This window comes from Urocitellus parryii, chromosome 3, assembly GCF_045843805.1.
Source record: "Urocitellus parryii isolate mUroPar1 chromosome 3, mUroPar1.hap1, whole genome shotgun sequence".
NCBI classification, from domain to species: Eukaryota; Metazoa; Chordata; class Mammalia; order Rodentia; family Sciuridae; genus Urocitellus; species Urocitellus parryii.
Window position 1 is genome coordinate 29800355 of NC_135533.1, and position 18023 is coordinate 29818377.

The window sequence follows — 18023 nt, forward strand, 5'->3', positions numbered from 1 at the left end:
ATAATATAGATAATAAGGATGATTTCTATGACGTGTTATGAATTTGGGGAGTAAATGTGACATTTATGTATCTTGAGCATTTTGATTCTTGTCACTTGCCTTGTAAAGGATCTGAGATTGAAACAGTAATTCTGCTAAAATGTTCTCAATGCATGCAGAGACTTTCATTTAGTTATGGGTATGATTACTGTCCTCAAACAATTATCACCTCTCAAGGCTCCAGGAATTTCATTACAGATTAACCTACTTCTCCTGAATTATATCTGTTGTTCCATTTGACCGGGCATTTACATTGATTGACATTTTTATTGCTGATACAATTCTCCTAATGGCACTTCTTATCCTATCCTTACAGGTAATGATGATAAAATTGGAATAGTTTATTTATTAATTGGAGCTGATAAAAACTTTAGAGAACTTACTGGGAGGGACTGAGGAATACTTTTGAGAAAAAAAAAAATATTTGGCTCCTGTCTTTTCTCCCAGAAATTAATTTCCTGGCTATTTTTCTAAGAAGGCTTTGTATAACTATTATTATTATTATTATTATTATTAATTTATTTTTGGTAAAAGAGATTGAACCCAGGGGTATTTAACCACTGAACCATATCCCCAGGCTATACATATATATGGGAGGGGGGCTCATTAGATTGTTTGGAGTCTTGCTAAAATTGCTTAGGTCCTTCCTAAGTGGTTGAGGCTGGCTTTGAACTGGCAATTCTCCTGCCTCAGCCTCCTGAGTCTCTGGGATTAGAGGAGTGTGCCTAGTTTCTGGCATCAGAGGGGATCCCATCATCTGTTTCATGGATACTATCTGCTTTGTCACAAATGGTGGGATTCCATATGTTCTTGGAGGTACCTTTGAGATTAAACACTAAGAAAGGAATTGTCATCTTCTCTAATGCTACTTCATAGAAAGCCTAATTTATAGGTCACCACTGATTTCCTTCCATAAAAATCATTTGGCTTCTGAGTAGCAGGTATTTTAAAGTTATATACCCATTTCTGCATATAAATAATGGCATTTTCATCCAGTACTGAAATTTGAAACAGAACCCACCTGCAGCTTCTCAGGAGTGAACGCGTTACACAGGGTGTAGTTGGTCCAGGTTCGATTGTTGTGGGGATGTTTGAACCAAACCCCGTTCTCATCACAGTATTTTGTGACCCTTTCTGTTAATGAAACATAATAATCAAAACATTAATACCTCAAAATCCTAAGGGAAAAAGAATAGTAAGTTAAAGCTTACAAGCTATTTCAAAGTGCTAATCATCTGTAGAACTTGAACGTGATCATCAGTCAGTAGAGTTCATATGGATCACGGGTTATATAAAGTATTTTAATATGTGTTGTCTCATTTTATCTTCAACGGAGCATTGGGAAGCAGAGGTTGCCATTTCCAATGTATTAACTGGAGGCAGATGGGGAGGGGTTACAGAATTTGAAAAGGTCATTAATCCAGGATTGATCCAAGATTTAAATCCAAGTCTGCTGGCCTCCAAAGTGCTACCCATACTCTAATTCATATTTTTAGCAGACAAATTTCTGCTTATAAATGGGAAATATATGAGAACAGGGAAACCATATCTTTCTTCATTTGTTTGTAATATTTTTATAAGACTGACTATATGAAACTGTGGGTCAAATGGTCAAATATTTGCAATTTCATATGGTTAAATCCAACAGAAATCCCAAACTAAGGGGGGGGGGTACATCAAGAGGTCATTTTTCCACCTCTGAAAAAGATATTTTTTTTATTTCTCTCTTCACTTTAAAATGCATATTGGAATTCATAGCTTTCACCTTTACTATTTGCTTCTTTAAACCTCTTTAGGTGTTAGTTAGTGAATTTGTAATTAGCACAGTACAAATTTCCACCATTGTTATAAAAATTTATTCATGATTTTGCTAAAGCTAATTGTTGATGGTGATCATTCCAAGCATACTTGGAATTTTAAAAAAGTGATTTTAATGGCAATATTTTACCTTTACTATATTGTTAGAAATTAGCTCTGTAGCAATGTTTGTTATGTAGCAAGCAGAGGGGAAACTACTGTGTTCAAAAGGAGGGGTACTCTCCTGAAGAAGTCCATTCCACTCATGGATAGACCTCAAGACCAATTCTAAAGGAATGAGGGTTGAGCAGCCCTGTCCTAAACCACATGTTGACCTTGTTGGCACTGTTGATTGCTTGACTCCAAGTGCAGGGCCTTAAGTGCCTCTGTTGAATTTTGCTTTATTAGCATCTTCCTATACACTGTCATCTTTTTCTGAATTTCAATACTATTCTTTCCTCTTTCACTATTTGTCTTTCACAAGGCACTTTTTCCAAAATGAAATGACTGACATTTTATTAATTTTTTTTGTACATCATTAAGATGTAGCTTTTAGAGCAATAATAAAATCCTAAATAATTTGTTTGTTGAATATAGACATTTTAACTAGGTAGTTTGTGAAAATGGATTTATCTCCCAACTGAGAGGGTTCCATCTAAAAACAAGGCTGAAAAGATGGATCTGTGCCTGGAAATCTCTATTTTGCTGATCAAAACCTTGCCTTTTAGTCAATATTTATAGTCACTTTGGCAGGAGCCTGCTGCCACTTTGGAACTGGTCTAGTAGCCTCAATTGCAGAATGGTGCTTTATGCCAATCAAATTACCTCTAATGTAGTTGTCAAATCAAGATTAATGAAGCATCATTTATTGGGAAGACTCAATAAAGAACCAAAGGATTATCATTAAGTAGCATTTACTTAGAGTTTGTAGGAATGTAGCTTTGAGTTAGGGCACTGGACAGAGCCCCTTCTTTTTTCACATCTCAACTCTTCCATCAAAATAGGAATTCCCAGAAGTGGCTGGCCGACACTGGTTTTAAAAGAAGCTCCCTGTAATTCTACTTCAATTACCCCTGCCTTGCTTAGGTGGAACTTTGTGGTTTCAGAAATAATTCAGCTATTCCCTTGAAGGAAGATGCAAATAATGTCTTCCAAACCTTGTCCAGGGATGGACTCATTTCTCTGCTCTAATTGGGATTCTAGAGCCACTTAAATGTCCTCTGAACCAGTACAGTGAACATTTTGCTTTCAGGAAAAGAGTCTCACCCTTTGAAAGGGACTTAACAGATTGCATCTGTAGCTGATCCCATCTAGTTTCAGCATCTGAGCCTCTTTTATAACTAACATTCTCATCCCCCTTCTAGGATCTTTGTTCCAGATTTATTTTAGCAGGACATATTTCTTTTTAGTTTCTTGGGACAGGATTTTTCTGGCTTGTCAGCAACAGTGCCTGGAGCTAGGTGGCTGCCTTCTCCCACCCTCTGATACCTCCCTGTTTTCTAGAAATATATCAGCCTCTTCTGAGGTCACACTCTGCCTCCCATGGGCACAGCTACCTGGGCACTTGGATGAGCCTCCCTGGCTCTGACTACCTTCTTACCTGGACTTTAATTTTCCCCCTGGTTTCCCATCCTGGCTCTACATTGAATTTCAGCAGAACTTTTCAAAACTCCTGATTTCCAGGCTGTACTTCTACTCCCAATATCTATTCCCATTAAATCAGAATCTCTGGGTGATACTTGGCATGGAGATCTTTTTCTATTTTATTTTTTTTTTTAATTTCCCAGCTTCTCAGTTATGCAGAGAATCATTTACTTCCTACTACCCAGTCCCAGTTTCTACTTCCATCCATCTGCTTAGTCTCTGGAGTGATGCTGTCAATACTCTTCTACATTCTTCTGCATTGCTCCTGAGCACTAATTCTGGTACACACCTCCAACCTGCTTATGAATACCTGACAATTCAGAAACATGTGACTTCAGCCCTTCAATTTCTCAATATACTTGGAAACTTCTCCCTTGGAATCTTCTCCTCCTAGGCCTTCTCCCTGATTGAGCATCCCAGCTTGATTCCTAACCATGCAGGGTGACAAGATTGAAGCCTCAAAAGTTCTGGAAGTATTTCAATCTGCATGAGTTGATATGAAGACTGAGAAATAACAGTTCTCAACTGATTTTCTAAACTGTTGTGCCTAATCATATAGAGAGAGTTAGGTAAAGGAGATATTTTGAAAATAATGTTGATATTTTTATACACATTGAATATTTTGGTATTTAACAAAGAGCATTCATATGTAGCTTTTACAACTAAAGTGAATTCAGTGGCACTCATTTACTTAACATATCTGTCAGTTGTCATTGTTGGTCCCAAGTTCAGAGTTGGGTTTCCATTTAATCAATTATTGCACTATCAGTCTTACTTATTGAGCATATTTCAATAATCTGAGGTTGGAACAGAAATTTGATGTCTAGAGCTATTAGACATTTAGTTAAACATTTTCAAGGTTATTTAGAATTTCCATTGTGTACATCATACCATCCCAGTGTATGCAAACTCTACATCCAGATTTTGCATAAATTACTGAATGTGACAATTGAAAAAAAAAATTTAAAACCTACATTTAGATAAAACTTTTATAAAGTTTTTGAGAAAATTTTATAAACCAGAATGTAATACCAATATGCCTTAATAGCCAGCAATATGACTTAAAAAATAAACACAACTTGTAGTATTTGTACAGCCTGAATAATATTTTAATTAAGGAAACGCTTCAAAATGTAATAAAACTTGGAGTATGACTAGATAGATATATTTTATATGTGATTAAAATTTTTGATCTATGTAAACTCCAAAAGCTTCATAACAAAAATATATATTTTACCTGTGGGGTCAAAATCCGGAAAGTAATTGGGGCAGTACTGGGAGGTCAACATTCCAGCCGGAGTGTCATCCCAGCACATCCAGCCATCCCAGGTGCGGTTGCAGTACGGACCTGGGCATTTAGAAAGAAATTAATATTTATAAATTTATTAAATAAAATTAAAATGAAAAGAGAAGAGTGGTCTCAGGGCAATCCTACACTGCTCTGGTCATGATGACCCACATTTCAAATGAATCAGTCACTGTCATGAAAATAAAGTTTCAAATAGCTTAGAATATCTGTGTCTAAATTATTTCCCTGGCTGAAAGGCAGGGTTCTAGTGCTACTTTGTAAGAGTTTCCACAACTGAACTTATCAAAAAGTAAGTGAACGCAAAGACTGCATTTAACTCTGCTCTCCATTTATTTAATGGTGAGATAAATCTAAGACATAGGTTGGTTGTTAAATCAAATGGTTTTGAGATGTATTAATAAGTTATTCACCACCTAAAATGTTATTCTCTAAAATATCCAACCAGGAAAGTGGATTTAGGTTTGCAGGCCTTGCAATTCTTGTGCAGTAGGCTGTTTTTCTACCACTATCAACATAAGGATTTGAAGAACAACTCAGTAAGACACTATTACTTGAAAAAAATTCATGACACCAATTCATTTTTAAAAATTTGAAATGAATTTCGATGAATAAATTTTGTAAAGCTTATCAGCATATTGCATCTAATAAATCTTCTCTTTAAATAGTACATTTATTTATTTATAAACATTGAATTCTAGGAATTGACAAGAGATACTGAATTTTATGCATGGTAGTCTGGTTCTCACAACTCAATGTCTTATTTGGGGGGCTGGACTTAAATTAGAAGAGTAACATACAATTGAAAGTTATTAAAAACTATGAAATCCTTAGTAGGATTTTTCTATGCATAGATAATTAAGCATATCTTATTCTGGAATCCACTGGATATGGAAATGTTAAAAACAGTGACAGCAGCAGCAACAACTAAATAAAGATATTCACTTTACATATTATTAATGGAATTTACATTTTTGTAGGGTTTACTCTGTTTGTTCCTTAAAAGAAATACGTGTATTATGCATTTAACCTTTCCTTCAAAAGCTGTACTTTTAAAAACTTTTAGAAATACTAGGAGGAACTCTTGTGAAAGTGTTTGCAAGTTCATACCTAGATAAAGCTTTGCTTGTAAACATCAATATGGCTTTAGAACATAAAGATCTTACTAACTGTTAACCTTCAAAGGGTTACCTTGGGTAGTGATATTCTTAATCCAAGGGTGTTGGAATTGTTCAAAATTCCTATTGGATTTGCACTTACAGCCAGTTAGTGAATCACATTTTAAAAGTCTTATTACCTTAGAATTACACTTTGTTACTAACTGAAATAATGCTCAGTTTGACCACTTTATGTATTCATCTACATTGGCTCCAAGTGGTTTCTTACAGGAAAATGTGCCTCTATAAAGGTATTCAAAAGAATGAGTCTCAGGCTTTGAAGGCAGTTCTCAAAACAATTTAAAAAAAAAATACAATGATCATAGAATAAAAATTCAACCTCCCAAGGTGACTAAGACTAAAGTGAAACAGATTGCACTCAGTTGGTCTCTGAAAATAACAGGGTTTGTGTGTGTGTGTGTGTGTGTGTGTGTATGTGTGTGTGTGTGTTTGTCTCATTTCTTTCAAAGAAATGATTTTGCCTTTGGATAGAATTGCATCTAATGCCCTTTCAATTCTTGATAAACACTGAAACTACCACAGACAAAAGAATAACATATACTTGTCTTTAATTGACTTGGATTTTATTTTTCTGTTTAAAGGAAATGCTAAAAATAGGAACCATGAACTTTAACCATTTGGAAGGAAACCATGTGTAGCAGTAGAGTATATTTAACCATTTCCCTCCTTGACAAGTAGGGTTGTCTTAAAATGCATAAGGTTGTACAAGGTCTTGTTGGAATTTTTGAAATGTTTCAGGAGGCATGGGAAAGAATTTAAATGGGTGTTCGAATGCTTGAACAACCTCTCTTTTATTTTCTTCTGGGCCTTCAACAGCAAATTGAATATGCTGAGCCCTGAAAATGTTTCAGCAGTCACATAGAACATTCTAGAGAAGGTGATAGAGAAACCATGTTTGCTGAGAAGATCTGGTTTTTCTAATTCTCCTGGGAACTTGGGGTAGAAAGGGAGAAGAAAGAGCATGGATTGCCAACCAATTGACAGGGAAAAAACCCTATGCCTAGTTAAGCCAAATAAGAGTGTTCTTTTTAAAAAATATTGTTTTAGTTGTAGTTGGACACAATATTTTATTTATTTTTATGTGGTGCTGAGGATCAAACCCAGGGCCTCGCACTTGCATGTCAGGCAAGTGCTCCACCACTGAGCTACAACCCCAGCCCAAGAAGAGTGTTTGACAGGCTCCACCTCAGGCAAATTCTCTGCCCACCACCTTCCACTTCCTGTTCTTGTCATTTTCCTCCTCCCCTCCCTCACTTAATCCTGTATTGTCCTGCTTGCCAGGAGTGAGTCCAGAGTTACTGTAGTGATTTCATCCTGCAGGCAGATGCTAACCAAAAAGAAGCCAGATGAAGTTGAGAAGTGATAGGCATATCTCACGTGAAACATATAAAGATACCACAGTGTGGAAAATTCTGGTGTATTAAATTTAAATTATCTACCACATCTCCACCCATGGAAAGAAACAAGTCTTTAATGATATTTCAAACATATGTTCACATATATCTTCTCTTTACCTTCTCCTTCGTATGGTGGCATATTCTGCATGCGGTCATAGCATTTGTACTGGGCATCCATCATCCTCTGGCGGCCAATGATATACAGGTATGGCTCAGTCATAGTTGTCGGATCAGTGAGATTGGAATAGGCAGGAAGAATTGGAGTTGGGTGCTGTATTAAAAGGAAAATCGGTTAATTGTAGAGAGAAGAGATGCATGGACACACAAATGAGATAACCAAAGAGTCTGAAAACACCTTACTACTCCTTCCAAAAGCAACACTTATTCCTGATCTCCTCCAGGTAGAATATTTTTGCTTTATAACTAAAAAGTGTATTTACATTTCCTACACAAATTCTAGCTACAAATTCTATATTTGTACCAGTATCTATTCATCGTTGAAAATGGAGAGCATCCACACACACGCACACATCTCTCTAGCATCTAGGATTGTTTTAATTCTCTGATCATGGTAAAGTTTAGAAGTAAACAAAGTACATAACATGATTTCAGAAAATTGCCCAAAATAAACCAACTTTGCCTTCGTTGGAATTCTTAAGAATCATGGATCATGTTATTTAAAACTAGACAGTAAAATAAGATGCTTCATTTATGGGACATTTTTTTCAGATGAATTTTTGGTTGTGCTTAGGTTGTGAATGCTGCCAGAAATCTGCCATGTATTCCATAGAACAAAGTTATCCCTTTGATAACTGACTTTAATCTCTTTAAATTGGTTTCATTAGCACATGACCTACATAGGACTATTCAATTTTTTTCTGATGAAAATCAGTTTAATTTTTAAATATTTATATTGGCATACTTGTATTTTCAATATAGGTTGACATGAGTTTTTGTTCAGTTCTGATTAATCTCCATCACCATCACAGCTCTCTGGTTATCAAAATTGATGTGTTTGTATGAAAAGATCATGGTGTGTCATATCACCCCAACTTGTGTTTATATGAAGTTCAATTTCTTTTGTGACTGTGACTGATATTCTTCGTGGTGCTTGAATCTGATTTAAAAAAAAATATTTACACCCTGCATATCTATATTTTGTTTTGTTTTTAGAAAACCTAGAAACTTTAGTCTACACTGACTTTCCTTTTCCTGAAGTTCAGAATATTGCTTTCTATCACATACAATATAGCACATGTTTATTTGACCTTATTCTGTCTAAATTATTCCCAGGTTGAAGTTTTCCCATGTGTATTAATGGCAAAAATAGTCTACTGTTCTCTCCTGTATTCCCTAGTCTCTAAAATGAAACCTGTTGCCATTAAGTTGACCTGTGCACCCAGGTTACTCTTGTGAAGCCTCACTCTTTCCCAGTGGGTGTCATCCTGTGTCTTCTGTGTGAGCTCATCACTACATGCTAAGCTGTGTGGTACAAAATACAATTGAAATTCTGAACAGGGAGAGAGTATGGAGCAAATTAGGGGTGGTCGCAGATACATGGCAGAATCTGAACTGGACCTTGAGATATGTAGTGTCTGTTTAGGCAGAGAAAAAAAAATAGTAGGGCTTAAAGATGAAGGGAAGGGAATGTGCAAGAATCCAGAGGTAGGAAACAGCACATGTGAAACACTGGGATAGAGCCACACTGCCTGAAGGGGAACTCATTTAACTTTAACTAAGAAATGGGATTAAGGAGTCTGATGGTACCAAAAAAAAAAAAAAAAAAGTTCTTGAACTATCTTGTACTGTCATTTTGAGCAGATTGGCAATCTCTCCAGGTCTAAGTTGCATTTGTAGTAATATTTAACTTCTATGGGTATGGTGAGAATAAACAAAAAAAACAAATACAAAATGCCTGGTACTTGAAAAGCTTAATACTTTTTTAGATAATATTATCAAAACACGATATAAAATAAAATATATTTTGTAGGTTTTTGATCAGTGAAGGCTGTAAAAGGATAATTTTAGTGTAATCCGCATGGCAGGCATCAGTGTCCACAGGTTAGAACTGGGAGGGGAACTGGGAAGCTAAAGGCCTGGACTGAGTCCATTGATAGATGGAGAATACAACCCTCAGCATCTCCCGGAATAATAAAGATGTGTGAGTCTAAGTACTGGAAAGTGGCCACAGTCAAAGAGCCTACTATGTAAATGAACAAATGGTAGTTCCCCAGAAAGGAAGGGATCCGAAAAGGAAAACCTTGGTAGAGGGAGGGAGGGAAGAAGGTAAGTTAAGTCCTATTTTGGAACTGGTTTGTAGATGCCCTCTGGTACTCAGAAGTTGCTTGCAAAGAGAAGAGGATGAACACTTATTACTGTTATAGCTGCTAAGTGGACATTCACTGTGAATTAAGTTGACACTACTCTTTAAATAGGCTACTTCTATTTTTAATGTCTCTTGAATTTATGACAGAAGAGAAATTAATGAACCCACAACATTTTTACATATGTGCAAACCCTTTACTCATGTAGTCGAACCTAATTCTGTTGACATGTGACTTTTCTCACTGGCTTTCAGGTTAACTTGTCAGAAAACACACACTGAACTTGGTAAGTCAAACATTGAAGATACAGTGCTGAATAAGACAAATGTGGATCCTGCTCTCCTGGAGCTTACAATTTAGCAAACAAAGACCAGCACTACAAAATATTCTAACAGAAATTGTGAATATAAAATAATCACCAGTCATAAAACTCTGAAATATTCCATTATGAATTGGAATATGATTTGTGAAACTTCAAAAAAGACTACACTGAAAATATTCCATGTTATGAGTTCTTTTTGTATTTAATTATTTTACATTTTTGAGTGTTGTGTGTATGTGTTTGTGTGTGCTTCAAAAATGCAACTAAATATGATGGAACCATCAAAGAAAGGAAGCATCAGGGTGTCCTTACAATAGAGATATTAATGGCGTGTGCATTTATTTTAGATACTTCTTTTGTGCTTCAATTCTTAAATTCTTCAGTTAATATGAAAATTCTCATTTGATATACTATTAATTTATGGACTAACTTCTCAGCTTTTTCAAATAAAATTAGAATATGAATCACCAAATATATGTGTGTATATGTATGTACATAAACATATATACATATATATCTCCTCCTATATATTAGATGTTTTAGACATTAGGAACTATTTTCCTTAAGGTTGGCTTTCTTTCCAGAAGTAACATTCTGAATTCTGTCTTTAAATGGCTGACAACCAATTAAAATATGTTCCAGTACTAGCTGCAAATTCACTGAAGCCATGGGAAATTGTATGTACAAAGATATTAAGTGAAACACTCAATACTTATATTTTCAATTACATCTTTATTTGATTTAATTCATTTTAACATCAGTAACAGTGGACATATGAACATCTGAATAAGAGTAGGTGTAGATCATGTCGATGACAGTAGCTTCAATTTTATCATTCTTGCAATATTGAAACAAACTCCAGTGAACTTGGTTTGGAGCCTGGTTCAGTAGAGATTGTTTCAACACTGAAGGAATGAAAATCAGAATCTTTGTTGTTAGATGAGCCATAGCAATCTCAGTCTGCTTCTGGGCTGGTCCATGTTTGAGCCATGAAGATGGAATGTTCCCAATGGTAGCTGAATGTCTTTATGAGTTCCTAAAATAACATAAAAATTGTGGCATTCTATTTATGGATACATAGATGAATAGATAAATAAAGATATAGATGGATAGATATATAACTGGATGGATATATGGATAAACAGATGAATAGATGGATGGTTAGATGAAGGGATATATAAACAAATGGGTAGCTAGAGAGTTAGACGGACAGATAAATGGATGGATAGGTAGATGATGGATAGATGGATGGGTAGATGAATAGGTAAATGATGAATAGATGTCTAGATGGATGGGTAGATGGATATGTAGATGATGAATAGCTGGATAGATAGATGAATTGATATTGATAGATAAATATATGAATGGATAGGTAGATGAATGGATAGATGTCTAGATGGATGGGTAGATGAATTGATAGATGGCTAGGTGAGTGGTAGATAGATGAATGGATATAAGGATAAATATATGGATGGATAGGTAGATGGATGAATAGATGATGGGTGGATAGATGATGAATAGATAAAAAGATATAGATGTACAATTATGTATGTGATTATAAAAAGTTGATTTTCTTTCCAGCATTATCTTTTCAATTACAACATATATGTGTATATATATCCATAAAGTAACAAATTTTATAAAATTCTTTTAAAATATTAAGTTTTTTCTGATAATTTCATACAAATAAAAAAAATTGTTAGTGAGGTAGTATTATTTTTAGCAGTAAAGACTCAAAATAATACCAGTTGTAATTAGAATGATCACGTAATGTGAGAGGTAAAAAAAATATTCTACTTATCACAACTGTTATGTATGTTATGTGTTTGAGAGATTTAAATAAATATATGATTCTATGCTTAAATGAAGATAGAAATGCTACCTTAAGGGTATATTGCTTGTTTGAGAAAAGACTGATGTTCGAATTTTGCCTATAAACAATCTCACATGATTCTTAAACAAACTAACAATCTCTCAACTGTTGTCCCCCATGGCAGTTTAGCTGCTGGATATTTGATGTCACTTCTAAAGGTTCAAGTAAATGACGCCACACATCCAACAGCCAAGCTGCCACCAGCAATCAGCAGCTGACCCTCATTGGTTCTTTTGGTGAATAAATACTTGAAGTGCCTCCCACACTCCAGATCCCATTCTGGGTTCCAGAAATTTAACAGTGAACAAGACTGGCAAGGTCCCTGCCCTCATGGAGCTTACATTCTAGGTTTCATCCACACTAACCACAGAGAGGAAAGTAATCTGCTTTGAAATGGCCACATATGGAGGCAATTCTTACTTATATATCAGACATCAGTCTGTTTTGGGTTAAAGGTAGTTTCTAGAAGTACACAGACAGAATAGTTATAGTGCTGTTTAGTCTGGAACTTTGAAAAATGTGCCATCTCTGCAATGGCTCAAGCCCAAGCTATCGTGCTGAAGGAAAAGTTTCCTATTGATGGACATGGGCAGAACTGCACTAAAAAGCACATGTGGTAATAAATTTTTTTAATGTTTAAGGAGATGGAAATGTTAAGTACGCTGATTTGACCATTAAAAACTGTAAACATATATTGAATTATCATGTGACCTCATACATTTATACAATGCAAATAATATTTAGTAATAAAAAGAACTTGAATCAAGGATCCACAAATTGATGTAAAAAAACAGTAGATCTATGTCATCATCCTAAATATTTGTAATGTACATGTTATAATTATTTGGAGTTTTCAGTTAAACTTTTCAAAATAACAAAGGAGGAAATACAGTGTTGTAAAATATACAATGTTGTACCTGGTTCTTCCAGGTAGGATCAGATGCCTAGTTGGTGTCCTATGTACTTTCTAGGGAAATGCAACAAGAACTAAGTGCTCCCACCTAGTTTTTCTATGTCCTCATCATTGTTGCTATCCGTCCACATCGATAACATTTTTTTTGAGCACTCACAATCTATCAACTCCTATCCAAACCCTGTTACATTACCTCAGAGAAGGAAGAGAAAGTGCATGGATTTGGTTAATGGGGAAGACATCACCAAAGGGAAGGTGATGGCCCAGAACCATACTTTACAAGACCATGTGGAAAACAGCTGGTAGAATTTAATAAATATACTGGCAGTGGTTTTGCATAACAGTGTATTATGTAAAAAGTTACTAGGTGAATTAAGACCACTGCCATTTTTAAGTTACCAATGTGGAACAAAATGAATCTTTGGAACAAAAATATTTTATCTGTATGCTATTTTTTGAGATGCAGTTTATGAACTTATTTTTTATTGGTTCTTTTTAAACATGCCAAAAGATTTAATTTTGGTATAATTATAAAAGCACAGAATATGATTTGTTCTGATTCAGTCCCCAGTACTTCCCCTTCTCCTCCCTGCCTTTAAATGTCTCACTCCCTTCCTTCTATTCTACTGATCTTCATGCTATTCACTTAGTTGTTTTTTAAAATTCGAGTCTTGGCAGAATTTTGTTTTATTAAAATATTCTCCAGATGACATATATAATCCAAATACAGCAAAGAGAGCACAAAGTACTGTGCTCACTTATGTTGCTGTTCAAGAAATGCCTCCAAACCATAAGATATTTCTATCTATAACTCATATAAATATATGCATTTTTTTCATTATTTAAGTTGGAAGATAAGTAAAAATTATGTTTTAGTTTTTTTAAAAAAAATTTTATTTTTTAGTTGTAATTAAACACAATACCTTTATTTTATTTATTTTTATGTGGTGCTGAGGATCAAACCCAGGGCCTCCCATGTTCTAGGCTAGTGCTCTACAGCTGAGTCACAACCCCAGCCCAGTGTTTTAGTTTTTTAATACACTCAAATAATCTATAGTTTAATGTATTTTGTTTAATATTTAGTGATTTCTTTAGTTTTTCTTCTACCATGTTCAATATAATTATACACTTTATGGTACAAATTATTTAGAAATATTCACATATATGCTATGACATAGGATTTCATTTGAGATATTAAAAATAACCATAGATTTATGAATAATATATACCATTATTCTGCATCTATACAATAGCTCATAGGGCTTGGACATTTATCAACAAGATAAACTATTCTATTAGTTTACAATATTCTTTTGTATTTTTCTTAGATTTCCAATGGCATGAAGTAATGTACACTTCTAGAAACTGGATTACTTTAAGAAAATTATACTGTAATTTATCTAAAGAAATATTTAATAGGTTAAAATAATTGGACAGTCTGATATAATAAACTATGCCCATTATCCAAAAAAGCATAAAAGGGTTGCATTAACAATCATCCCTGTAAACCATTCATTTGAAGTATACTGTTACAAAATAAAAATTCTCTTACAAATTAAATTAACATTTTTGGAACACTAGTAATATTTTTTTTCTTAAATAATGTAAAGAGAAGCAGTTTAGGTGGACTTATAAGCCTGCAATCTCACACTGATGAATAATGGAAATCCTGGAACCCTGGACAAGTTTAGCTTGCGTCAGTATCATAGTGTAAGATCCTAAGTGACCTCTACTGCCAGTTCATTGACACATGTTATTCTGATGTGGTGAAAGAGTAAGGATTGAGACAACTCCAGATTGATTTACATGGAATTCACCCTTCTCCTTCTCATGTGCTATTGAAACTGATGTGATTGTGGGTTAACAATGTTGTTAACCCACTAGACATTGATAGTGTTTTCTAAAACAATTATACTTCTAATAAGCTGCATTTTTTTAGGAAAAAACAATATAAAATGACACAAATTAAACATGTTTTAAAAGGCTAGAGAAAGTTATGGATTGACAGTGGTATGTAAAGACTTGGAGATTCTTAGTTTTTGATGAGATATACATTTGAAGTGAATAACCAGACTAATGGAGATCAGATGTTTTGAAAGTACTGTACAGCCATGAAACTATGACTCAAATACACATGTCAAACAGGAAAAACATTTTATACGAGAACGTCATCAACCTTCATGCTTATTTCCAAGATAATACAGAGGTGTTTCAAATGAACATGAAATTTTGTAAATAGACAAAACTCAAATTTCTGGGAAAACAATGGGACTAATCTAAATTAGTGAAAGTTCAGGAAGAAGATTTGTTAATGAAATATTTTTAAATGATAGTTTAGAAGAATGCCTATCCTTGCACATGCCAATTCGATCACACACAAACATTCTTCCCTATTTGGCATTCTTGATGTCTTAGAATAATTCTGTTTTACTTACATTCAGAAGAACGAACAGTGCCAGGCACCGGAATGTCATTGGCAACTTCATTTTGGGGTTTTGAAGATCCCTCCTTGTCCTATAAAAATATAAAAGTAACAAAGGTTTAAATCAATATAGCCTCCATAACAACTTATATTTTCCTTTTCTGTCTTCTTGACTCGAAGAGGATCGATATCCCAAGACACCCTAAATAAAATACACATAAGTAGGAACAACGTTCTTCTGACACAGTTGCAACTGTATGTCCCATTGTCTCTCCTGTCAAACAGATCATTGGCCTTGAGGCGCTGTTAAAAAGTTCTGGAGCAAGTTTTGCATATCAGGACTGAAATAAAGGAATTCTAAGAAATCAGAGCAATTCAGGTTGATTTTGACAGTGCGTGCCATTAATAGAACTGCTGAAAATTGCTATGCAAGCATCCACAAAGAACTCACCTCACTGGACATAAGCAAATAAAATCTGTGGTTTGTGAAGGATTCATGGTTATGCCCTGTAGATAACGTAAAGTCAACTCTAAAAGTAGTTTTATTTAGAGTCTTGATTATTTTTTTCCCATAAATACTTCTTCAAGCTTCAAGTTGCTAGTAAGAATGTATTTCTTCCACCTAGCAAAGTTGGACTATGTCACCAATTGCTCGCCATTCCCGCTCAAGAGAACCACAGTCAGAAAAGGCTACTGTGTCACAAATATCAGTTTCTCAGAGCTCAGCAGATAATGGTACACAAGGAAAGATAATAAAGGGGTGAAAATTTAAATATGTATTGCTTTTCATCAGTGAGATTTGGGTGAAAACTGGATTTCAACCAGGAGAGAGTGATTATGATTTCTCTTAAGTGGCATGATTGCCTCTTACACTTTATTCATTGTATGATAGATTTTACCCACTCTTGGTGTCTACAATGTGGGCCTGATGTACTTGCTTCTGAAAGAGTAAATTCTATTCGATTTGCATACTGGCACAATAATAAATGGAGAACGTAAAGTATAATTTTGAAATGTCATCTTATATCCTTATCCTTATTCATTGTTTCTGATTTAATTCAAGTCCATTCAGAGGATTAAAAGCACACACATACATGCATTGAGTGCTGAAGCACTACAAGCATACAAATGTGGGTGAGCTGGATGAGCTATGGCACTATTATAAGAATCTGAACATCTGGGGCAGGGCAGGGAGTAGGTATAAATGACATGGAGTGTGGTAAAATAACCAAAATGCTGCCTTGATACAAAGCTCATTAAAATTATGAAAATACAGGGACTTAGAAGAGAGCCAGATAATTCTTGATTGGGAAGACCAGGGCAGGATTTATATTTTAAGATAGAATTTGAAAATTAAATAGGTTTTCGAAAAGCAAAAACCTACTAGGCAGAGAAAGCAAATAAGATACAGAGATAGGAAAATTCATTATATCCAAAGAATAATAAATGTGATAGTTTAATTTAGCTAGAGCAGAGAGTCTCTCAGAAAGTGGATATAAGGCTAGATAAGTAGACTTTTGAGTGCTCAGGAAATTTATTATTTATTTATTATTGAAACCCACCATTTTGGCACATTGTATACATGCATATTCATCTTTATGTATACACATTATAACAACCTTATCTGATGCTTGTTACAGCTGAAATAATTTTTTTAATAAAATAGTTTTTACTGTTACTGATAATGATGATGGTTTGTGATCTAATAAATTAAATGAATCATAGAGCTCTGAGTTCTCACAAGTGTGTCCTCTCCATACCACCACACTAGCCACACTAGCACATCTGAACATGTTAATTTTCTTGCATTGCACAATTATCCATGAATTGTCTGGATGAGAAACTAGAGATCATCCTGATTCCACCCCTTCTTCATCCCCAATATATTGTCTCCAGTATTCTGACTATTTGCATTTAGGTATCTTTCAAATATATGTCCACCCCTCTTTCCCCTCTGGCTACAGCCTCCAGACCAGTTTCAGTGCTCCACATCTTGATCTTTCCAACTCAATTTATCTAATAAAATGAATATGATCTTATCCTCTGTCAATAATTGCTTATGCATTTTAGGCAAATGCACAAAACTTTTGGCTAGTAATATAATATATGGTCCTCCTAAAGTAACATGCACCAATATGATAATGGAGAGAAATAAAGAGGAAGAAATTAAAGTTGTCTCCTAGGTCTCTAACTTGACAAAAGGACAAATAACTTAGGAGAAAGAAGTAGTAGGAGGAGGAGCTTTTGATCTGTGTCCTCTCCCTTAATTGAGAATAATGCAACAGGAATGTTCTGGGTGAGACTTATTTCCTGGAGTGAAAGGCAGGATTTTGAAATGTATGCATATATAAGGACATGAGAAACCTTTCTTAATAAGGTTGCTTTTGGAATTCCTACTTATCACAGTCCCATGATTTAGCCTTGAAGAGAAGCAGGATGTGCAGGACCTTATTGGTGTCAGGTGGAAATGTTAATCACTGATAAACAAAGAAAAGTGTATGCATGCATTATAATATCACCCTGTACAAATATTATGTATTGATCAAAAAAATTTTTAAAGTGTATAGGGAGATGGAAATGTGGACTATGTTGATTAGATCATTACACATGAATTTTAAAAAGATTGCTTAAATTCAGGTTTCTTCTTGAAATGAAAGTCCCTCTCATTAAGTTCATATGTGGGACCTAAGCTTGGTGGGGAGATAACTTCTCAATGAATGTGAATATGGGGTCATTAGTCAGCTAATTGGCTTCTACTATCCATACCATCTGTTTGATATCAATCAATATTTTGTAATGTAGAAGTTG

At 34.7% G+C, this 18023-nt stretch overlaps 1 protein-coding gene across 2 annotated transcripts in view; it reads right to left on the reverse strand.

Annotated features, from left to right (window-relative positions):
* Window positions 1-15279, reverse strand: part of Calcr (calcitonin receptor) — a 46017-nt gene extending 30738 nt beyond the window's left edge. For both annotated transcript variants that reach the window (XM_026391569.1, XM_026391568.1), the window contains exons 1-4: window positions 15229-15279; window positions 7479-7632; window positions 4718-4828; window positions 1061-1173 (exon numbers count right to left, since the gene is read on the reverse strand). In XM_026391569.1, the coding sequence (XP_026247354.1) occupies window positions 1061-1173; window positions 4718-4828; window positions 7479-7632; window positions 15229-15279 (429 nt within the window). The remainder of the gene's footprint in view (window positions 1-1060; window positions 1174-4717; window positions 4829-7478; window positions 7633-15228) is intronic.
* Window positions 15280-18023: the final 2744 nt, after the last annotated feature.